The sequence below is a fragment of the Giraffa tippelskirchi genome, chromosome 1, assembly GCF_054371585.1.
Source record: "Giraffa tippelskirchi isolate mGirTip1 chromosome 1, T2T-mGirTip1v1.2.pri, whole genome shotgun sequence".
NCBI classification, from domain to species: domain Eukaryota; kingdom Metazoa; phylum Chordata; class Mammalia; order Artiodactyla; family Giraffidae; genus Giraffa; species Giraffa tippelskirchi.
The window spans coordinates 98,833,338-98,859,304 of record NC_137275.1 but is presented as its reverse complement, the minus strand read 5'-3'; the positions used below and the strand labels follow the sequence as shown (position 1 = coordinate 98,859,304).

At 34.8% G+C, this 25,967-nt stretch overlaps 1 protein-coding gene across 1 annotated transcript in view; it reads left to right on the top strand.

Annotated features, from left to right (window-relative positions):
* Positions 1-25,967, top strand: part of NDST4 (N-deacetylase and N-sulfotransferase 4) — a 311,607-nt gene that overhangs the window by 151,812 nt on the left and 133,828 nt on the right. Inside the window, exons 3-4 of the mRNA XM_081562786.1 lie at positions 8,070-8,157; positions 14,545-14,699. Of these exons, the coding sequence (XP_081418912.1) occupies positions 8,070-8,157; positions 14,545-14,699 (243 nt within the window). The remainder of the gene's footprint in view (positions 1-8,069; positions 8,158-14,544; positions 14,700-25,967) is intronic.

Genomic DNA, 25,967 nt, shown 5'->3' with positions numbered 1-25,967 from the left:
CCATGTGTTCTGTTATACGTGTATCTTTTTACAACTCAAAAAATTCTTATAGGCCATTATGGAGACTTAGGACCAAAGCATATGGAAAAAATTAAATAATATAATTGAAGGGGAGACTTAAAAGAACTAATAAAGGAAAAACCCAGAAGTTCAAGAGATAATATCTTAAGGGTCTTACGAGTACATGTTTGATTCAAATTTACTTATTTGATTCAAAATCCCAATCAATTAGGTAGAACATGAAAAATACGGAAACGGAAATACAGAGAGCAGGGCATACTCACAGTCTAAGATGACCGTTGTGGACTGAACCTAAGAATAGTGTTGAAGAGAAACTGGGGCAGTATTTCACCACCTTTATGAAATTCTTCTGATTTCAGGGAGACAACCAGAGGGCTAATGAAAAAGCAGAAGCAGAAATTTATCTCATATACTTCCAGATAGGACTGAAGTCAGTGCCTTAGAATCCTGTGAACACAGATATACCAGATACCGATGACATTCCCCCGATAATCAAAGTATAGGGCACAAGACAAACTCAACCACAGTCACTGGAAAGGGAGTGAAAGACACATGGGGTGCTTTGCTGATACAATCAAATAAAATCTACAATACTCTAAATGCACTTCAAGTTTAATGATTTGTATCACCTTCATTGTGTTCTTTGATAATCAAGCAAAAAATGCAAACTCTTCACATACAAGACATGAATTAATATTATTTTACAAGGTCAAACCAGTTTTCAAATTTTTCCTTCCCTTTGCCTTGTATCTTTGGATCAGTATTAATGTTTAACCTTCTGGTATCCAAAAAGCACTCCTGGTATGTTGAGACCACTTCCCTACTAATACATACACGTCCTTTGCTTATTGGTACTTATATGCTATGTATATTTGAAAGCAATTATAAAGTAGGACTTTAAACTCTGTTTTTCATACTAGGGATGATTGGGGAAGAAATGTGTAGTGTAGCCATGGAAGTATTGATTTTTCCCTCAAAACTTTTCTCAACTTTTCCCTCACCTCACTGAATGTCAGAAAGCTGAATCATTAATGAAATCACTCCATTTTACTTCCCACATCAGCTCATCAATAACTAAACTATTTACTTCTTTCCATGCCTAGTACCACCACAAGAAGTTGTGCCTCTATTCTCTCTTACTGGAACTACTGCAAAAGCCTCCTGAATGATTTCCCTATTTTCTTTACAGTTTTCCTATGATTCATTCACAGCCAGAAGCAAGGGGAACCAATTTAAACTATAAATCATATAGGTGAGGTGAAGTAGAGTGTGTATTAATAAATAACAATAATTAATTAATAAATGATAAAAATGTAGGTCCTCTTGCAGTTTCAATAATAGCATATACTATATTAATGTATACTATATAACATTAGTATATAACATTACTATATAACTATAGAGCGTATACTATATAACTATGTAGTTATAGGTTATATATAACCTATAGTTATATGTATATAGTCATATATAGTTATATATATTATATATATGTATTAGTATACTATATAACTATATAGCATAAACTATATAATGTGACTGCAACCGTAACATTAAAAGATGCTTGCTCCTTGGAAGGAAAGTTATGTCCAACCTAGATAGCACATTAAAAAGTATAGACATCACTTTGCTGACAAAGGTCCATATAGTCAAGCTATGGTTTTTCCAGTACTCCTGTGCAGATGTGAGAGCTGAGTCATAAAGAAGGCTGAGTGCCGAAGAACTGGTGCTTTTTAACTGTGGAGTTGGAGAAGACTCTTGAGAGTCCCTTGGACTGAAAAGATATCAAGCCTGTCAACCCTAAAGGAAATCAGTCCTGGATATTCATTGGAAGGACTGATGCTAAAGCTGAAACTCCAATACTTTGGCCACCTGATGCAAAAAACTGACTCATTGGAAAAGACCCTGATGCTGAGAAAGATTGAAGGCAGGAGAAGAAAGGGACGAGAGAGGATGAGATGGTTGGATGGCATCACCCACTCGGTGGACATTAGTTTGAGAAAACTCTGGGAGATAGTGGACAGGGAAGCCTGGCATGCTGCAGTTCATGGGGTTGAAAATAGTGGGACATGACTTAGCTACCGAACAATAATAATAATTGTTTTAACATTAAAAATAAAAAAATCAATTAATTATTTGATTGATTTACCATGCGTTTGTGTGTCTAAAAAGAATGATAATAATATACAAAGTAGTTTTGTCTGTCAGACACTTTCTGTCTCCATAACCTGAGGTAGCTTAGTTAGGCTCTTTGCAACTTACTTTCCCCACTTGTGAAAAAGAGTTAATAAAGGGATCATGGAGACACTTGAAGAGATATTTCAGGTGGAGTGCTTCTCATAGTATCTAACAGTACCTTACACATAGTAAGTGCTCAATTATGCTAGATATTGTTGTCACCATTCTCCACTGTGTCCTTAGTATCTGGAAGAGTGTCTAAAACAAGAAGCAGGGGTCCAATATCAATACTGTTTGATTGGATACATGAGTGAAAAACAGAACAAAGAGGTAGAGAGCCAGAGTTCCAGATTCCTGGCTTCCTGGAGACTTAAATAAAAGAAGATAGACAGCAGTGGAACACTCAGATGGTGGGCAGAAAGCAAAAGGATAATTGCTCTGAAACAGTATGGTGTTTTTCTACCTGGCCAGTTGTTCTTCAAATTGATTCTGACTTCAGCAGAAGGACCCCCAAACCCCAAACTTTTCCCCCCATAAGAAACCCCCACACCTCTTCACTATTATCAGAAGACTGCATTCATTCTTCCTTAATTAACTCACCCATTCCACAATCAGAGCTAATCGCCCCACATAAAATTATTTAGAAGACTCAGCACATTGGTATAATGTTTTGTCGCAACATAAATTATATCAAACAGTTTCCTCTTTGAGTAGCAATAAGGGTTTATCAGGAAAAGGCAGAGAATAGATTTCTGAAGGAATGGAGATTTCTCTTAAGGGGAAAAGAGACTAGCAAGAATGGAGGCACAAACCATCAGTGACGAACTTCAAAAGCTTCATATTTTAACCCTGGGTCAGACCTATCCGTCTTCATGTGTACGTTGACAAATAGTCTCTGCACAAAAGTTCATGAAATTCTGAGTCTGTTTCAACCTGGGTGGCCACAAAGACTTACTCTAGTGAGACCTGAAATTAAAGTCAGACCAAATGTTTAGGCAAACATGCTCAATTTTGGCACCCTTGCTTTGTTACCTGGTTGAACCATTTAAACTTTCCATGAAGCGTTTTTTTTCCCACTTGGAAAATAGTATAGATGTAATCTCTTCTGATTCCCACATCAAGATCTTATAAGGATAAATGTGCTTGGTTGTTCAGTTGTGTCCGACTTTGTGACCCCATGGTCTGTAGCCCACCAGGCTCCTCTGTCCATGGAATACAAGCAAGAATATTGGAGTTGGTTGCCATTTCCTACTCCAGGGGATCTTCCCAACCCAGGAACTGAACCCATGTCTCTTGCATCTCCTGCAAGCTTATTCTTTACCACTGCGACATCTGGGAAGCCTTGTAAGGATAAATAGGATACCATCTTGAATTATTGAATGTAATAAAAGACTGCCCAAGGAAGACAGAAACTATCACCCTTTGGTATTTGATTTGAAATTCTGGAATTGTAAGCCTATACCAAAGTATGTATATAGTCATGACTTATTAACGATGTACATGTAGGGAAAGGATTAGCCTGATGGTAAACAATCTGAATGTCAGAATGGCTTAAAATGTATGCAGTATAGCTTGAAATTAATGCAAACAGTGCACTAACAATATTTCCTGAAGTTCCTTGATGGCTCTAATCTCCAGTTTGAAACTATAAGAATCGCCATTATAAGCACAGATTCCTAGGCTCCATCCTGTTCTCCAATTCGGAATACCCAGAAAATGGGCCTGGGGGGAGCATCCTGGTGATTCATTTCATTTCTTATGGGTAAGCTGAAAAAATTGCTTGAGCTTCCTTAAGAACCAACAGGGGTCTATAATGAAATACATGTCCTTGAGTCCCATCATAGACAGATTAAATCAATAATTCTTCAAGTGGGCACACAGAATTGACAATTTTAGCAGTCTCCTCTAGAAAATATTATGTGTGATGAAGTTTGAAAAACATTGCTCTCTTCATTATTTTGCAGTAAGACAAAGTTGGACTTGATTTATTAAACACTGAAGAACTCATTAGAAGAATATTACATGAATGCAAGTATGTTTATTAAAATAATGAATTTTTGCTTTTACTTAAATAAGTTATATATTTATTCTCTTTAGTATCCAAATGACTTAGTGAGTCCTTCATGAATAATACAAGGAAAGCCTTTATGACTTATAAACTATTAAAGAAAATAACTAAAGTTTATTATCCAAACATTTAATATATTTTATTTTACATATATTTTTAAAAGTCAATCAAATTTGCCCACAAAATATTCTGATAAAATTAATTTATATAAAGCTACATATTATTTCCTGTATTTTATTATTTGATTTTTATCTCAAATTGAGACATATTATTTCTAGTCTAGTAACAAGTTTTTCTACAATAAGATTTTTTTTTGCTTTACTGTATTTTATTTATTCATAATTTTATATTTATATTTTTCTTGTCTGATATTTCCTGATATTTTACATTTTTCCTATATTTTAATCCTTTTTCTATATTTCTTCTTTAATTTTCATGCTTTTTTCTTTTACATTTATTTCTGACTTTTATTTTTTTAAGTTATGTCTATTTTATACATATTAATTTATTTGTTCTCTCTATTTTTTTATCATTGAAAGACATGGAACCATTCTTTCCTTAAATTTTTAAACTCAAACAACATTTAGTTACAATGAAGTAGGAAATTTTGAATCTTTTAGAATTTTCTTCTTTTTATCCATTTGTTTTTTTTTTGCTTATAGAAATTGTTATTTTACTCCAAATTAATCAAGATTACATATTGGGAGGTTGTGACTAGACAACTCTAATTCTTTTAAAAATGGAAAAGTCTGTCAAATTCTTCATATAGCTAATTAGCTCCAGTGGAAGAAAATCCATTTGCCCTTGCCTGTGAAAGCCTGTCTTACTACACAATTTACAATTTACGATTGTAAGACATCCATGTTATAAATGTGTTAGTGAAATACAGAATCCTATCTACATCATGTAATGGTATGGCCCATGAGCCATTTTTATCATTTTACCATCAGAAAAAAATGTTAGTAATAAAAATAAATGAAACTAACTCAGTAGATTGCTGTATATTAATATAGCTTTTTATTATATTTTAAATGTCTTCCACATATATGAAAATATATTTAGCAAATAGCATATGTAAAATGAGCAGTAAAGGAAAATGATGCAAGTCTTAAGTAGAACAATTTAGGATCTTACTTTGGGAGATGAGTAAAGGAAAAGCCTTAAGGCACCAGGGAAGGCTTCATACAAATAGGTGACGTTTGGGCCAAGCTTTAAAAATGGGTAAAGCTGAAAAATGGGATGAGGAACAGCCGGACACTTTTCAGGACCAAAAAAAAAAAAGGACAGAAAAGACATGGAAAAATGTAGAAGGTGGGGAATAATACAGAGGACAGGGTGATTTACAGGCAGCTTAAACATGGAGACACCACTGATACCTATCTTGTGGTAAGAGATTGCCATATTAAGTAGTCATCAACAGCATTTTTCAAGATTTTATTATGTACCAGGCACTTAGCTAAGCACTTTGTATGCCTTATACAATGTAATCTTCACAATAATTGTGTGAAACAAGTGTTAAGCACAATCCCATTTCACAGATAAGGGAAAAGATAATAAGAATTGAAATGACCAACAAAGCTGAGTCTCTAATTGAATGACTTCCCTGACCACAAGGGTGAAGTGCATTGCTGTCTTTGGGATGTTAGTATGACTGCATAGTGTAAAATAGAATAGAGGAAGGTGGGAATACCGTTAGCAGTCTGTAGTGTTTTAAAGCCCAAGAAAAAGACATGAAGGTAGGCCTAAAGTTGGTAGCACACTGACTGGGAAAAAAATAGATCATTTGAACTTTTTTAGATGGCCCCTAAGAAAGCATCAAGTGGGCCCACCACCTCAGTTTAAATTAAATGTCTTAGTGCATCTATTACAACATGCTCTAGATTTCTTTTGGAGCTCTTATGATTTGTAACTTTGCATTTGAGGGATCCTCTATTTAATACTGCTCTCCCTCTCAGTAAAGCCCAAGGTCACAGAGGCTATGCTTATCAAACCCCACACTGTATCCATCTAGAATAAATATTTACTGAATTTAAGAATGGATGGTGGATTAATAAATGTGGAATAAAGAATGATTTCAAGAACAGAGGTGGAGTGGATGCGGACGGAGTGGTGAGAACAGGGGAAGGAAGAACTTAATAAACTTAAATTTTGAAAAAAACCCCAACTATTTCAAGGTATGGAAGCTCAGGGATTGTGCATTGAATCAAACAAGAAACACAGAAAAAAAAAAATTCTAAGAAAAAAAGATGCATGATTTTTTAAAAAATTTTAAAGCTATATTCCAGAGCATATACCAATAAGCTCAATTATTTATTTTTAATTCTACTCTTTTTTTTTTCATATCCAAATTGCTTTTGGGGGAAACTTTTAAAACCTAGTTACACTAGTATGTCTTTTTTTTTTTCCTTTTCTATTTAGCTGATGATATTTAAATAAGATTAGCCAGGATTACACCCAGCATAACTGCAATCTTGGATAACCAGGAACCATACAGCTTATCAATCTTGTAATTCTCTTTTTTTTTTTACAAATTTGCGGGAAAGCTCTCTTAACTCTGGGGGGAATAAAAAGTAAAGTTCACTCATGCTCAAAAGAAATTGTCTAAACCTCTGGCCTTTTTTACCTTAAAAGATGGATGAAAGTGAAAGTGAAGTCACTCAGTCGTCTCCAACTCTTTGCGACCCCATGGACTGTAGCTTACCAGGGTCCTCCATCCATGGGATTTTCCAGGCAAGAGTACTGGAGTGGGTTGCTATTTCCTTCTTCAGGGGGATCTTCCTGACCCAGGGATCGAACCCGGGTCTCCCGAATTGCAGGCAGACGCTTTTACCAACTGAGCCACCAGAGAAGGATAGGAGTAACCAAAAAAACAGTCTTAGTAATATCTCTATTGGAAAGAGTTTCTCACTTCCGTCAGAACAAAATAAACTCTTTTAAAAATCCATTAAAAAAATTGAAAAAGCATTCTGAATCAATAATCAAATTACAATGCCCAAGGATATGAAATTCTGAATTATACTACATATGTTGACATAGAAATAATAGCAGTAGAATGATTGGCAGAAAATTTAGAGGACTAAGTCTGACTCAAAGATTACTGTCCAGCTGTTTTTATCCTGTCTACAAGCAAGAAATTGACCTCTAATAATTCCAGAATGAGAAGTTAGGAAACATTTTGCCATGTTTAGAGAATATCTCTTTATGGAATTACTGATTTCCTACCTCCCCTTTCCTTGTTCATGTCTCAAGGTCTGTAATTAACATCCTATAAAATATAAATTGCCCTTTAATTTATAAAATAAAAATCCAAGCTTTCAACTCAATAAGTATGCCTTAAAAATGACAGGAGAGGTTGCACAGTTAAATAAAATACTCAGTTGGAACTCAAACTAAAGTTATCTTCCTATCCCTTACCAACAAATACAGAACCTGTCTATATCCAACAACTCTGAAAAAATTTCCCCAAGGAAAAGAAGTATAATAAACTAAAATTCAAGAAATGTCTCACATAGAAATGAAAAATTATTTCAGTGCTATGTAGTTAGAAAATTGCCTCTCAGCAATTTATAATATGCTTAAGACTTAACTGCTTCATAATTTGGTAAAATTAAACAAAAATAATAACAAAAGTGATTATAATACCTGGAATATGAATAGCACATAAGAGTAGCTATCAAAACCCCCAAAAGCAACAAAGACCACATTATTTTGTTTCATTCATGCATACGCATTTGAAAAAGAGGCATCCCAAAAGCTTCATATTTATTTTTCTAAAATCATGTTAATTTCTTATTTATTTCAGGCATTACTAGAGACTCAAAATTTACTGCGCACTCAGGTTGCAAATTTTACCTTCAACCTTGGATTTTCAGGGAAGTTTTACCACACAGGTAAGAAGGAGCTTTGTGTTCTCAGGCAGCTACATATAAATAGGAAAGAGGGTTTTTAATGTTTCAAAAGTAGGAGAAATAGAATTATCCAAACTGATTATGGGAAAAACTTGGGTGCATTATGAGTAGCCAAATCCAAAATCAATGAGACTTGTTTACTTTGGCAAATACTGTTAGAGTCATAACAAAACAGGGAGAGAATTGACTTAGTCACCTCAGTAAAAGAAACTATAACCATTGTTCTAAGTGTGTCTATGCATCCTGTGAAAAAGAGATGATGGTGATGAGGATGATGACAATGAGATGATAATGATAATAATAACAATGCACAGTGTTTTAAAATTGTAGGACAATCTAGGGACACACATTTTTAATATATATTTTTCTTTGGAAAACATCTATTGATAAGAGAGGAATTTTAGCTTCAAAGAAATTTAATAGATTTTAAGAGTCATCTTGCTTAATTCATTGTCCCTTCAGGATTTTCCTTAAAAATATTACAATGATTTGGTCAACATGCATTAAAACCATCACACTCAAACTTGTATTTCTTACCACATCTATCCAATCACAGTTTCATTTCTTTTGAGTCTCAGCCTCCAAACGAATCCTCAAAATGTGATTGGTGCTCATGGACTACTCCATGTTCTGCTATTTTTCACCTCTTTACCCATCTTTACCTCCAGAATTGGACTCTTATTTTCTGAATAGCAGCATTATAATGGCAGGCACTAGTATGGAGAAAACTATGTGAGTAAAAGTGATTGTCTTAATGGCACGAAATGGTGTCTTAGGGCTTGTATTAGGGCAATGCCTACTATCTGCTACTATTTCTGCATCTTTGGTGAAAGCTAAATGCTTTGTTTAGAGCTTTGCATTGTTGTTACTTCATAGTATTGTAGTAAAAACATTTCACAGTATTCTCTATGCATGTAATTTATTGACTCATTAAAAATATCCCATGCAAAGATAGTCTTTAATTATCATAAATTCAGTTCATTTACCCAAAGAGGTTTCTTAATGTTTACCCAAAGAGGCTCAGCAGGTTTATTAGAATATTGAAGCAGCAGTGTCATATTGGCTTTTCTTTAATGCTTTTTTCCTCCTGCTTTGAAACATGTAAATCTGTTTAAAGTAATAGAAGGAAAATTGGTATTTAGACCAGTTGATAAATGAAATCACTGTATATTTTAAAAGGATATCTTGCAGTAAAAGATTTGGGTCATCACATCTACACAGCCAAAGCAATTTTGAAGCTTACAATTTTGAAAATAGACATGGTTTTATAAACCTTTTTCAAAACTCCCTCAAGAAATGAGTTCAGACCTAAGAATCACTGATTATGAAGTTATAAAGCAAATAACTCTAAAGACTATGTCTACTCATGCTGGGGCAAAAATATGGGATTGTTTGGAGTTCACACACAAACAATACTATTTTGTCTTAAATAGCTGTATAAGAAAAGTAAAAGGCATTCTTCTGGCTGAAATATATCTGGATAACTGCCTCAGCTTTTATTTACTTTTCATATTCAAGTCTACTAAACCTGCCAGACATTTGCAGAGTTAATGGTGATAGCAGGTTATAACACTTGCCATTTCTTTTTTATAATTCTGAACATGTACACACTACACATCCCACTAGGAAATGAACACACTAGTTAATATCACAGGGACAGTTGTTGGAGGAAGAAACCAAACAATAATAAAAAAAAAAGATATTTTAATTATATCTCTTAAATGGACCTTATTGACTCTTTATGTTGGTACTGACCTAATAAAAATAATGGAAGAAACACTATTCTGTTATGCTCTGGGATAATGTGCTTTACAGATTCTGCAATATATGTATTTGTAAGATCTGGAAGCTTAATTACCTTCACATAAATATGAAGCTTTATTTGATTGGCTACATTATGTGTAGAATCATTGAAATGCATCCATGACATTTTCCAAGGGGGCAATCATGCTATATTAAGTACTTATTTATTCATTTGAGGATATCAAGGTTTCTTCCAGATTGGAGTTAAACATTGATGGTATTCACTTTCTCTAGGGCATGCCTCTTCCCTATCGAGTCGCTTCCTATATGGAGGTTTAACTATCAGGAGGTTAACAAATCAGAAAAGTTCTTTCCTTGTCTATGCACTTGATTGTGACAGGTAACCATGAGAAGATGGCCTTGTCACAATCAGTGTCTCAGATTCTGCCAGAATGATCTGATTTTCCAATGCATGAAGATGCTGATTGATGAGTTTCATTGTTTTGAAGACATTTAATCACATATGCCTAGTGTAATAAAGATAGATTCTACATTCCTAGACTACTTCACTTATTTGTGTTTTCCATGTATTCTTTCCTGTTCAGTTTCTCTGTCCTTCACATGCTGAAAACAATCTTGCCCAATAAGCACATTCCTAAAAGTCATTTACTCATGGGTGCCAAATTGAAAGAGGAAGGACATTCTGCTGATTAAAAGTAAAAAAAATAATAAAATAATAATAATAATAAAAGCATGGAGTTCAGAGTATAATCTTTTAGTCTGGAAGTATTTTAAAGTATGATTGGAATTGCACAATGAAAGCTCAATTGAAAAATGGAGACATTACAGGGTCAAGATGACTTGTAGGGATGGAGAGCTACAAACATCTTTTGTAGGGCAGGATTTCTGGTGACAATCATTACCAGTTTTTGTAATTGACAATAAATTGAATATGACACAAACAATTACCTACTGTATAATATTTTCAAACTGGATAAATACATGTCTTTTCCATGAGAGTTCATTTTTATATAAAGAAAACAGAACCTTATAAAAAACTATTAACTTTTAAATATGAAAGTGAAAAAATGTTACAATCATTCTCTTTTGTTTGCTTTTGTTTTACTTTATAATGTATTGCTTCAAAGGCTAGACATTGGAAACGGCCTGCTTTTGTTTAAATCTAGGTTCTGACATTACACTAGCTATGTGAACATAAACAGGTTACTTTTCTGTGCCCCAATGTCTGCATCTCCAAAATGGGAATAATAATCTCTCTCATATAGAACAGTACATAGCATGTCATTATATGCAAATATTTTTATTACTAAGTATTTTTGTATAAGAGTCAAATATTATTTAAAAATAGTGAATTTTGGAACTATAGATACCTTTTAACCAATTTTCATCATCAAACAATTCTTTTTATTTAGTATATTTAAGTTTAATTTATTCTATACTCACCCATATGGAACTGTGCCAGATTCAATACATGAAGAAAGTTAGAAACCTCTCCTTGCCGTTTCAGAATTACAATATTTCACATATAATAGCAAATATAAGACAAACATTTATACAAAACTGATAATATTCTGGAATTTTATGTATCTGATTTTAATGTTACAACTGTGCCTTGTGCAACCTAATCTACAGCCCTGCTACTGCTGCTAAGTCGCTTCAGTCGTGTCCGACTCTGTGCGACCCCATAGACGGCAGCCCACCAGGCTCCCCCTGTCCCTGAGATTCTCCAGGCAAGAACACTGGAGTGGGTTGCCATTTCCTTCTCCAATGCATGAAAGTGAAAAGTGAAAGTGAAGTCTCTCAGTCGTGTCCGACTCCTCGCCACCCCATGGACTGAATCTAACCAGGTTAGAGGTGAAAGTGTCCATTTGAACACAGACACCTGAACGGACTAGAACTTGTGCTAAATAGTCATGTATGGACTATAAATTACATTCTCACATGTAATTTAATCATATGTTAGTTATCAAAAAATAAGTATTTACAAATGAGTCAAAAATTTAACATTTTCATTTAGCTGGATTCAAAAACATTTGAAATTCTTCTTTGATCCCTCAGCATGACTTGATGTCATATTTTTCATTAAGCAATTCTAATGTCATCAGCTTGCCTTATGTGCCTTTGAATTATATGACCTGTATAAAATAAGAGAAAAATTGATGGGAAATTAATCCATGGAGTGAAAAACAAAGAGGTTTTAAACATCACTCCTAATATTGTGAGGAGTGCTTACAAATTACCACACTTTCTGGTATAAAAATTACCAAGATTTTATGATCAGTCATGCATCTGTTTATATCAATAGTCAGAAAAATTATCTTTAAATTTGAGTAATTGAACTCTTTCCTGGTCAAGTATGCATTACACACTTCCTGCTGCTTCCAATAACCATCTGTGGAGTTTAAAGTGAATGTAGGCTTTTCTCAGACATTCTATATTCAAAGCACAATAAAACTGTGGGAGAACTATCAATTCATTCATCTCATGTAACATACAGTAGCTCTTTCTAATCTATGCTCTAGTCTGCTAAATTATGACCACGAGAAACACTTGGTCTGTACTAAAAACAATTCACACTTAAAATCCATCTGAGGAAATGACAAACTTCTTTTAACTTGGATTTCAATATTTGAAATTCTTAATATATTAACAAAACCAATGAACTGTAAGTCCTTAATACTAATAATTCTGACTCAAGTTAACAAAATTAAGAATTTTTGTCTGCTTATCTTATTCATAGAACTTTATCACTTTCAAAACTTCTATTTCTTTACTTTGTATATAGTAGCAACTATTATAGTAGTAACAGTGCCAATTAAACTTGTTGGTCCTTAGACCTTTTCAGAATTATGGATTATAGAATATATACCAAGAATAATGCATGCATATAAATACACATAAAAGTTGACATGCACTTAAGCCGATATATGAAGGTTCTAAAATTCAGTGACTATATATTAATATAAACTGAGGTAAAGTTTTCTCTTACTTACTTTCCTGGGGAAGTGGCATGATACAGTGCAAGTTAAAAGGATCCGGTTTCAGACTTCAAGAATTTGATAACCTAGGCAAGGCAATATTTTTAAAAATGTGTGAAAATATGTAACTTTAGAACACCACAGGCATAAACCAGTAGATACTATTTTTAAGAAGAAAGTGATCCTAATATTTATGAATCAACAATTCACAATATTAAGTGCTTTAATAAATTGATCTCATTGATTTTTCACAAGAGCCCATGAGATAGATTTTTATACTTCCATTTTAAACCAGGAAACTAAGGCTCAAACAAATTAACTTATACAAGATCACATAGCCAAGGATACATTTTAACAAATATATGCTTTAACCATCTCATGGCACTCCTTCATGATTCATGTTGTCTTTGCTACAGGACACTTGAAAAGGAATATTCAAAGAAGACTCTTTAAAACATTGCTTTTATATTTTTTTAAAGTAAACAATATAAAAAATTGTAAAACATGCTCCAATTTGAAGAAAAAAATTATCCAAATAAATACACCTCACACTGTAAGCCAGGATTTGTTATTTTGCTTGTTTAGTTAAGTATCCAGAGACCATATAGGAATCAATTATGTTATTGATTCAGAATATTTTAAAATTGAGCTGAATATTATAAAATTGTACAAAAATTATGATTTCATACCCTGAAAATGTCCTTGGTTTGCTGTAACATAGCGAATTTCCTTGAAACTAACTTGCTGATGTTGTTTTCCTTCCCTTATTTCCCCCTCTTGTATGTCAAATGGCTTTTTCTATGCATTAGGCATTGTTAGCAAATTTTCCTAATAGAGGATGAAAAATTAATACTAGTTTTAAATTCTCAATTCAAGTTTCTATTGTGTTAATTGATTTATTGTTTACATTTTATTAAATTATTATATCAAAATGAGAAATATTTATGTTTGTAATGGAAAGTCTAAAATATAAGGACACAAACATATTTATACAGTAAGATCTCAACTTTTAAAAAAATACGTAGAAAAAGATTTAATGAAAAATACAAAAATACTCCTAGTTAGTTCCAAAGATGATTTTTGGTTTTGGTTTTGGTTTTGTTTCTGAGTTTTATATATCATTGCTTATCCTTTCTGCCTGTCTTCAATAAGAATATATTTTATAATAAAAAAATTAACAGACATCATCATTTAAATTTAAAATTTTTCAGTTCAGTATTCGGCTTATATGTAGAAACATTTTTAAGAGTAAAAAGAATAATCATCTTTGATCAGGTTTCCCCTATGCAGCCAATAAAGGAGAGAATAAATAGTTGATAACTTTAAAACAAAAATAAACAGACTAAAACTGTGTTTTGTTGTTACCACCATATGCTAACAAATCTAAACAATGTCAGTGATAAAATATCCCTAAAATCTAAATGTAAACAACATCTGCGCTTACCCCTTCCCATCCCAACCCCTAATCCCACTGCCTCTGATGTAATTTAGGCTATGGTCATTTCTCTTTTATTAAAACAACACAAAATTGGATTTAGGTATCAGTAGCAAGAAGAATAATCTGACAAACATAACCTTTAAACTAATACAGATTTTTCACTTAAGCCATTTTTTATATGTTTTACAGGGACTGAAGAGGAGGATGAGGGAGATGACCTTTTGCTTCGGTCTGTGGATGAGTTCTGGTGGTTTCCTCACATGTGGAGCCATATGCAGCCTCACCTCTTCCACAACGAGTCATCTTTAGTTGAGCAGATGATTCTCAACAAGGAATTTGCACTGGTGAGTACATATTATTGAAGTATTTTTCAAACTATGAATTGTGATATATTAGTGGATTGTAAAATCAGCTTATTGGGTTTAATCCAATAGAAATAGAATAGAACAGAAAATACCTGAATGTGCTACAAGTGTTAGGGCTTCCCCGTGGCTCTAGTGATAAGAACCCCCCTGCCAATGCAGGAGACAGCAAGAGATGCGGGTTTGATCCCTGGGTTGGGAAGACCCCCTGGAGGAGGGCATGGCAACCCACTCCAGTGTTCCTGTCTAGAGAATACCATGGACAGCGGCGCCTAGCTGACTACAGTCCCTAGGGTTGCAAAGAGTTGGACACAACTGAAGCAATTTATGCCACCATAAGTATTAAGTGTACATACAGCTTTGTATTATTTTGTTTCAGGCATGTGTGTGTACATGTATATGTACTGGGTCATGATGTGCTATAAAATGTATTCAAAGAATAGGTCATTGTCAGAAAGTTACCATCACCTGCTTGATGAAAGAAGAAGGCAATGGCACCCCACTCCAGTACTCTTGCCTGGAAAATCCCATGGATGGAGGAGCCTGGTAGGCTACAGTCCATGGGGTCGCTAAGAGTCAGACACGACTGAGCGACTTCACTTTCACTTTTCCCTTTCATGCACTAGAGAAGGAAATGGCAACCCACTCCAATATTCTTGCCTGGAGAATTCCAGGGAGCGGGGAGCCTGGTGGGCTGCCATCTGGGGTCGCACAGAGTCGAACACGACTGAAGCGACTTAGCAGCAGCAGCAGCAGATTTATGAAAGTATTATACTATGAATAGGGAAAATGGTACTTTCTCCATTGTATTCCTTGTTCTTGTTCAGTTGTTAGTTCATGTCTAACTCTTTTTGACTCCATGGACTGCAGCACACCAGGCTTCCCTGTCCTTCACTATCTCCCAGAGTTTGCTCAAAATCATGTTCATTGAGTCAGTGATGCCATTCATGGTATTCTCCAGGCAAGAACACTGGAGTAGGTAGTCATTCCTCCTCCAGGGGATCTTCCCAACACAGGCATTGAACCCGCATCTCTTGCATCTCCTGCATTGGCAGGCAGGTTCTTATCACTAGAGCCACAGAGGAAGCCCTAACACTTGTGGCACACTCTGGTATTTTCTATTCCACCTAAGTCAGATTGCCATTGTATTCCTAGTACATAATAACTGCCCCTTCAAAAAGCATTTGTTGCAAGGGGGAATAAATCAGTTCAGTTCAGTTCGGTAGCTCAGTCATGTCTGACTCTTTGAGACCCCATGAATCGCAGCACACCAGGCCTCCCTGTCCAGCACCAACTCCCGGAGTCCACCCAAACTCATATCCATTGAGTCGGTGATGCCATCCACCATCTCATCCTCTGTTGTCCCCTTCTTCTCCCGCCTTCAATCCTTCCCAGCATCAGGGTCTTTTCCAATGAGTCAACTCTTCGCATGAGGTGGCCAAAGTATTGGAGTTTCAGCTTCAACATCAGTCCTTCCAATGAACACCCAGGACTGATCTCTTTTAGGATGGACTGGTTGGATCTCCTTGCAGTCCAAGGGACTCTCAAGAGTCTTCTCCAACATCACAGTTCAAAAGCATCAATTCTTCGGTGCTCAGCTTTCTTTAGAGTCCAACTCTCTCATCCATACATGACTACTGGAAAAACCATAGCCTTGACTAGACAGACCTTTGTTGGCAAAGTAATGTCTCTACTTTTTAATATGCAGTCTAGGTTGGTCATAGCTTTTCTTCCGAGGAGCAAGCATCTTTCTTTTAATTTCATGGCTACAGTCACCGTCTGCATTGATTTTGGAGCCCAAGAAGATAAAGTCTGCCACTGTTTCCCCATCAATTTGCCATGAAGTGATGGGACCGGACGCCATGATCTTAGTTTTCTGAATGTTGAGCTTTAAGCCAACTTTTCACTCTCCTTTTTCACTTTCATCAAGAGGCTCTTTAGTTCTTTTTCACTTTCTGCCATAAGGTGGTGTCATCTGCATATCTGAGGTTATTGATATTTCCCCCGGCAATCTTGATTCCAGCTTGTGCTTCATCGAGCCCAGTGTTTCTCATGGTATACTCTGCATATAAGTTAAATAAGCAGGGTGACAATATACACCCTTAACATACTCCTTTTCCTGTTTGGAACCAGTCTGTTGTTCCATGTCCAGTTCTAACTGTTGCTTTCTGACCTGCATACAAATATCTCAAGAGACAGGTCAGGTGGTCTGATATTCCCATCACTTTCAGAATTTTCCATAGTTTATTGTGATCCACACAGTCAAAGGTTTTGGCATAGTCAATAAAGCAGAACAGATGTTTTTTCTGGAACTCTCTTGTTTTTTTGATGAATAAGTAGATAGATAAATTGTGTCCCTAGAACAATGACTCTAGACCAGTGATTCTCAAAACAAGCATGTATCTTTTTCACTTAGAAGACTTTTTTAAACACATAGGCTGGACCCAATCCTGGGGTTTCTGGTTCAGTAGATTGTCAAACAGGCCTGAGAATTTGCATTTCTGACAAATATACAGAGGATGCCCTTGCTGCTGGAATTGCACTTTGAGAACCATTGCTCTGGACTAGGAGTTGGGCTACTACGGCCAGTGGGCCAAGTTTGGCCTGTTACTTGCTTTATATTGTTCTTGAGCTAAGATAATTATGTTTGGGTTTTTTGAATTTATGTTTTAAAATGAAAAACAGAGACAGTAATATTCTGTGTCATAAAACTTACATACAATTCATGTTTCAATGTCCATTTATAAAGTGTTATTGGAACAGCACCACACTCTTCTCTTAATGCATTGTTTGCAGCTGCTTCTTTATTGCAGTGGGAGAATTGGGTAGCTGCAAACGAGACTATATGTCCCACGCAGTCCACCTCAAATAATTACTATCTGGACCTTTACTGAGATAGTTTGCCCACCTCTGTGCTAGACAGGAAATAAATCATATATCCTTTTAACCATCTACTGAAAGCAATATTTTCTCCAGAAAAACACTCAGAGGCATATTCTCACATCTTCACACAGTGTGGCCGATGGTCACAAGGGGTATGTGAATCCCCCAAAGGCCCTGGACCCAGTTAAAACCTCCATCTTAAGGGTTTTTATTTAAAATAGATAGTTTATTTGCACTGTGTAATTGCTGATAGATATCATTTTTTAAAAGTCAAATTGGGAGGCACAGACTCAAAGCCTTATAAGTATTAAATATTTTATAACATTATGCCTAATTATTATGTTAATGGATCACCCTTCTTTCCGTCTCTAAATCCCAAGACTCATGTCAGATCTGCACATAGGATCCTCATTAGTAAGTGTGGGAGCATAAAAAGCAGTTGAGATCATGGACTCAAGCTTGTGTTTGAATCCTGACCTTCCATCAATGGCTGCTTGAACTTGAACAAAAATTACTTAGCCTCTGTGTCTCAGTTTCCCCATCTGTAAAAATGAGAATAATCATGACAACCACCTCATAGGACCACTTTGAAGATATGTATAATGTACTTAGAGAGCATACAATCAGCATTCAGTGGTTATTAATCAATTATGATCTTTCTAAATTCAGACAATCATGTGGTTATATCTTACTTTTAAAAAAACCCAAACATTGTTCAAAATATGGATTTACAAAAGTTTGATCCTCATTTACTTTTGGGGAATGTCTAAAAAATTTTGTGCTGCTTTGTAACATTGGAAAATTAAGTAAATATTCCTTTTTCAAAAAATAAACTTACCTTAAGTAAGCATGATGAATTTTCTCAGAGCAGTTACTTTGAAAATAAGCTGTATTTATCATTTGGCTTGAACCTCCCCCCACCTCATTCTCTCTCTGAAGCCTTGCTTTTTAGGCATGTAGATTATATTTCATAATGGTTGATTTCACCTGTTTGTGTAAAATTTTTTAAAGCCATGCTGAGAGCACTGGGAAAGACTCAGAGGTAATTGCTTTGTAATGAAATGTTGAAAGCTATTTAGAGTCCATTCAGCACACTTATATTTGTTTAGTCAGTGTGGTTAGAAACTAGACTGAAGCCTATAAATATACTTTGTAAGAAAAAAATCTTATTATATTTTGCATAATCAAAATATAATAACTAAAGTGAAGTCTGTTAAACACACATACTGAAATGACATTGTTCTTTTCCTTCTGATGTTGAGCTCAATAAAACTAATCAGGATTCTTCAAGGGGTGGCATTAGAACCCCAGCTTTAACTGTAAACATAGGATGACAATATGCGTGTTTTCCAGAGAGTCAGGAAGCATATTTCTTTCTTATTGAATTATTATCTTTCTATATCCAGATGACACTTCAAAATCCTCAACAGTATCAAGATGGGATAGGACACTGAAAAGCATTATATTGGCAGGCTAAATTTTATCCTTGACTGCTAGTAATATGTTCTGATACAGCTGGCACCTCATTTAATGTCTTCATGCCTTGGTTTCCTCCCCTGAAATGGTAATGATTCCCTTTTTCACTCTCTAAACTATAGAGCTTTTAGATAATTAATTTATATCAACTCATCTGCCAACCAAAAGCACAGGACCAGATAATCCACTGATCAATTCCAATTCTAAAATTCTGTGATCGTTGATGATATTGGTCCACAAATTTGGAATGAACATCTTGAAATACTCATCTAGCTACAATCGAAGCAATTATGGAAAGGGATTTTCAAACTAAAAGACCAATTTATATTGAAAAACATCCAAAGTGTTTAAATCTCTTTTTTTATTCCATCCTGACATTACTCCCTATTCCTTGGTTTGACCTTGGCTGGCAGAGTGTGCTGTGCTTTTATCAGTGAAAAGCACAACTGTTCTCACAACATTTACAAAAATGACTCATATAACATATTAATAGCTTCATATTGATATTTAAAAAATTGTTAAACAATCAAACAAAATGGTTTCATTTGTAGTATTTCTCCTAATTGTTTCTGGATAGAGTTTATTTTCTGTTGTAATATGTCTAAAAATCATGAGTAAAACATACTGCAAGACTGTTTCTTTACTATTTCATTGTGTAAGAAGAACTATTATTACTGTAAAGCACTATCATTTCTTAATTCACACACCCTTAAGTCTGCAATGTGAATGTTTGTGTGTGGGGGCAATGACTTGTATGTTTATGTTGAATCCATGACCACATGTGTACGTAGTGTGTGTTTGTGTGTGCATTTATATACATATGCATGTTTAATCCATGAACATATATGCCATGTGAATGTGTACATGCATGTGTATGTTTTTATAGAAGGTGTTTGTTGATAATCATCGGCGACCCAAATATGATCATTGAAAGATACGAGTAAGGCAGTAGGGTGGGAGAAATAATTTTAATTCTTTTTTTTTTTTTTCTAAATCATACATTTTGCTGTCACCAGATAGAAATAACACTTAAAAGATGACAGCAAAAAGTTAAGGCTAAAGAGAAAAAGAATATTCAGCTAATATTAAACTGCTTGATGAAAAAGTTACCAAAAAATCATTCCTGACTTAACCTACATCTCCTTTTCAAAGGAGAGAGAGAATACCTGAAGCATAATCCTGAATTGTTTACTTCATTCCACAATAGATTTGTGGGGAAAAAGTAAGAAATGGTGGTTTGTTGTTGGAAGTTTTGTGTGTGTGTATATATATATATATATATATGTATGTATGCATGTATGTATGTATATATATGTATATGTGTATATGTATATATATATATTCATTAAAATTTCCAAATGAGAGAAGCTTTTTAATTCACTAATAGTAGCAGACCGAAAATATCCTGAAGGGAAAAAAGAACACTTTTCCTCTTCAATGGTGACTTTTCAAAAATACTGTGTTTTCTTTTTGACATTTTATCAAATAGTCAGAAACCTTATTCATAAGTAAATAAGTAAAAGACTCTAGAAATAAAGGCACATGTTTTTGAATCTTTTAAAACACTACATGTATTTATGAACTCTATATAACTTGTTTTCATAAGACACAATAATCCTGATATGAAAATTCTTACATTAAAATAGTTATCATAAAAAACCTAAATTCATCAAAGAGCAAATGTGAACAATTATTAAGTGTTGCAGTGACCTGCACATAAAATCAGCTATGTAGAAATTTCAATTAAAAAATAAAAGGTATGTGATAGTGGAATTAATGGCACAACGAAATAAAACAGAGAGAGTGCCGCCTTTCATTAGCTGCTAAACCTATGTGTTTACTGAATGATGCAGTATATAGGCTTATGCTAAGTCACTTCAGTCCTGACTCTGCAACCCTATGGACTGTGGCGCACCAGGCTTCTCTGTCCTTGGGATTCTCCAGGCAAGGCTAGTGGAGTGGGATGCCATGCCCTTCTCCAGGAGGTCGTTCTGACTCAGGGATCGACCCAGGGTCTCTTAGGTCTCCTGCACTGGAAGGCGGGTTCTTTACCACTAGTGCCACCTGTGAATCCCCAGTGCTGTACAGCAAAAACCAGATGTCAAAAAACTCTGATAATTACAACCAATAGGGTATTTCAAAAGTAGGAAATGGAGATAAGATAATAATATTTAATCGAAAGTAAAACTGTAAACAAACATTGATTTGATGAAAGTTTTTGTTTTTGTTTTTGTTTTGTGGTTGTTGTTTAGTTGCTAAGCCACGCCTGACTCTTTTGCGATCCCCTGTGGACTGCAGCATGCCAGGTTGCTCTGTCCATGGGCTTTTCCAGGCAAGAATACTGGAGTGGGTTGCCTTTTCTTCTCCACGGGATCTTTCTGACCCAGGGGTCAATCCTGCATCTCCTGCATTGGCAGGAAGATTCTTTCCATTGAGCCACCAAGGAAGCCCTGATGAAAGTTTACTATGGAGCAAATAGTATATTTTGTAGGTTCAGTGATGTTTAAGGCAGTCTGTATACCCAGGAGAGTAGACACATGAGTATGGATTTAGATGAAATATAAAGAAGCAAAGCATCTAGGCATAGAAAACTGAAATATTTTCAACAATTGCATGAGTTCTTGAGGGATCCTGCAGAATACATACCCATGTGGCACAAATATCCAAGTAAAATACTTCTAATTACTAATGTAATTGGGTGTATTTGTTATCTTTTGCTTCATAACAAATTAGCCAACAACTTAACAACTTAAAACAATGCACACTGATACCAAATAGTTTGTGTGGATCAGAAAGTTGAATATGACTTAAGATCCTGCAGTTCAGGATCTCTCAAGAGATTTCAACCAAACTGCCAGCTGGGGCAGCAGTCATTTGAAACCTCAACTAGAAGGTGGACCAGCTTTGAAGCTCACTCACGTGGTTGTTGATAAGACTTAGGGACTCGTGGACTTTGAGGCTGTGGACCTGAGGAGCTCAATTGTTGCCTGGTTCCACCCTCAGTTCCTCACCATATGGGCTCCTCTAGAGGGAATCACAACAAGCAGGTTGTTTGGTTATTTGGGTTCTTTGAATTTCCATAAGAATTGTAGGATCAGCTTACCAATTTCTGCACAATGGCCAGCTGGAATTTCAATAAGGGTAGCATCAAAACCATGGATCAATTTGGGAAATACTGTCATCTTAACAATATTAACTCTTCTAACATGCTGTTTTTCCATTTACTTAGGTGGTCTTTAATTTCTTTCAACAATATTTTATATTTTCAGAGCATATGTTTTGCACTTCTTTTATTAAAAATATTTCTACTTCTTGTATTCTTTTCAATGCTATTGTAAATGGACTTTTTATTAATTTCATTTCACATTGTTCATTTTTATGTATAGCAGTACAATTGTTTTTTGTATATGGATCTTGTAACCTTCAAATCTGCTGCACTCACTTATTAGTTAAAGAGGTTTTAAAATGGATTCCTCTGGATAGTCTATATGCATGCTCATGTCATATGTAGGTAAAGATAGTTTTACTTCTTCGCTAATCTGGATACAGTTTATTTTATTTTATTGTCTAATTTCCCTGACTAGAACTTGTAATATAATGTTGAATAGAAATGGTAAGAGCAGATATCCTTGTCTTATTCCTGATTTAGGAGGAAAAATCCAGTCCTTCACCATTAATCATGATGCTAGTTGTAGACTTTTGAAGATACCCATTATCAAACTGAAGTGTCTATCTATTCCTACTCAGTTGAGTATTTTTATCATAAAAGGCTGTTGGATTTGTCACATTTTTTTGATAACTATTCCATTGATTGTGTTTTTTTTTTCCTTTTTTGTTGTGATTAAATATTACATTAATAGATTTTTAGATTTTAAACCAACTTTACATGCTTGTGATAAATCTCAGTTGGCCACGATGTATGCTGTATATGTTGTTGAATTTAACTCCTTAGTATTTTGCTGAAGATTTTGCCTCTATATTCTTAAGGATATTCTTCAGTAGCTTTCTTTTATTACAAAATCTTTGTCTGGTTTTGGTGTTAAGACAATACCCACATATACTGATGCACTTAACAGTGTGCCACATCTCTCTGAGATTCTATTCAATTTTAATTATTTTTTCCCTCTCTGTTCTTCAGATGGCATAATCTCTATCAATGTATCTTTCTTTAAGTTCCTGGGATGTTTCCTGTGCCAGCTCTTCTGCTGAATCCCTTTAATAAACTTTTATTTTAGTAATTGTTTTTAGTAATTTTTAGTAATTTAGTAATTTCAATTCCAGAATTTCCACTTGATTCCTTTTTATAATTTATATCTTTTTATTGATATACTCTATTGAATGAGTCATTGTCATTCCCTTCATCACACATTTACGTGTGTAAGTGTGACTTGTTTCAGTTCTTAGAATGCATTTGAAATCATTGTCCGCTATGTCTGGCATCTGAGCCCTTTAACAGCAGTTTGCATTGCTTACTTTACTTTGCTATCTATGGGTCACACTTTCCAATTTCTTTGCATATCTTCTAATTTTCTGCTTAAAACTAGATATTTGGTTTGGTGACTCTGGTTTGGACCCCAAGGTTCTACTCTCCCTACAAGTCACCACTGATCTCACTCCCTCTAGTCTCCAGGGTTCTGGAATTTGGAGGAGCTTTCCCTACCTCCCATTCTCTACACCACATACACATGCTTAAGAACAAACTAGAAAGGCGTGGGTCAAAGAATATTTTAGTGACTTCATCTTTTGTTAATTCAAAAGTTATCCTTGCCGGTACTGAAAAGAAGTTGAGGAGAGAGAAGAAAAGTATTGCCTTTGTCTCTTCTACCTAAAGGTAAATTGTCTATGTTCTAGTCTTACCTTCCACTTCCCCTTCTCCTTGCTCCTTAAGGATGAGACTGCTTTTATTTTACTGCTTTCATCATATAGTTCAATCTATGTAATCCACTATCCTAATTCTCCATACCAAAGCTGCCATCCTACTTTTAAATTTAAGCCTTGTGATAGAAATGCAGCTATAATTGTTGATAATTTCCCCTGACAAGCTAGAATTTCTAGACTGGGTTTCCAAATTAAAACCCACTGTATTTTTGGAAATAATTTCTCTGTATCAGTATTTAATCCTAAAGCAGGCAAAATGCATATATTTTTAAGTTTGAAAAAAAGTTAAATAAGGAAATCAAATATTAATGGCGTTTCCTTGGAAGACAGAGCAAATGTTTAGTAAATGAAATATTTGTATAATTTTGAATATATTTATTTAATTATACTTATTGGAAACCTATAATGAGCAAAATGGCATCAGACAGAAGAAAATACTAAAAATCACAGTGGGAAGTTTATAGGACACCAGCCAGCAAGCTTGAGGCTCATTATATAAGCATTTACATTATTTTGTTACTGAATACAGAACATTTATTTATAGATGGCATTTTCCAGCTGTTTAAAAGTATTTCCATATATCCCTGTGGTCAGTATAGATATCCTTTCATCATTATGCCTATATATTGTTTTTGCTTTTTATATTATATATGCATATATTTCTCGTATATTGTTTGGAAGCATCATTCACTCCATCACCATATTCCTTTCCTGTGACTGTACTGCCTGTCACAATCCACAATTCTTTGTGCATTCCTGTTAATAGTCTTGTGTTTTATTTACAATAAAAGTGAATAAAACTGTGTGAAAAAATTGCACACCTGTAGATTCCACCTTTAATATACGCTGTATCAAGATGGAATATTGTGTTACAGTGAGTGAGCTATTCATTTGTCACTGAAAATCTTCAACATTTGAGTGCTTTATTGTTTTAACCATTTCAGAGAATAACCTTTTAAAATACATAACTTACCACTTGTAAATTGATAAATGTGTACTAAGTATTATGTCACATTTTTCATGATGGCTAAAAGTTTTCATGTTGATTCAGATGATTTTACTATACTCTGTTCTTGCTGTGTTCTCAGAGGCAACTGCAATGATGTGGATTGTTTGTTTCTAAAACATGTTCATAGAATTTTTCGAATTTTTGTGTCTACTCTTCTAGTTTTCCAGTCTATGGTTTGTAATATTGGTAGTTTTCTCTTCTAGCCGTTGTCATACTATCTGGGTCTAGCAGACAGGTTGCCATTTCAATAAAATGAAGTGGTCAGACTAGATGACCACTGAAGCCCTGATGTCTCTAAAATTATATGAACTTGAATTGCCCTGAGCTTTGAAATCAGAGTAGGCTTCTTAGGCTTGCTTCTAAAGTAAAAATGAAAGCTCTCAACTTCACAAATGAAGAAACTGAGTTCATACATGACATGTACTTGGTCACACAGAGAATCCACATTCTGCCTTGGGGTGCCTAATTCAATGCTCTTTCAATTGCACCACATAGCAACCCAAGCAAGAGCTGATGATTTGTGGGAGAACCAGATAGTGTCTCTCTAAGGTAAAATAAGCCAATTTGTGTGCCCTGTTTTCCTAATGGCTTTTTGTTAATCATGCGTGTGTGCTGTGTGCTAAGTTGCTTCAGTCGTGTCTGACTCTTTGTGACCCTATGGACTGTAGCCCGCCAGGCTCCTCTGTCTATGGGATTCTCCAGGCAAGAGTCTTGGAGTGGGTTGCCATGCCCTCCTCCAAGGGATCTTTCTGACCAAGGTAATAAGTGTGACCTCTGCAAAGTTGAATAATTGTTGAAGAACCCAGACCTATCTCCTGTATTGAGAGTAGATTAATACGGAAATTTTAGTGGTTTAATGGCATAATGACCAATGTATTGCATCACAAGCAAAAATGTTTTGACTTCTCCCTCAGCTACCCATTGACAGCAGGTAGGTTTTTTACTCTTATTACAGTTGGATGATACTATTTAATAAAGTTCTAGTTAGTTTATAAAAAGAGCCA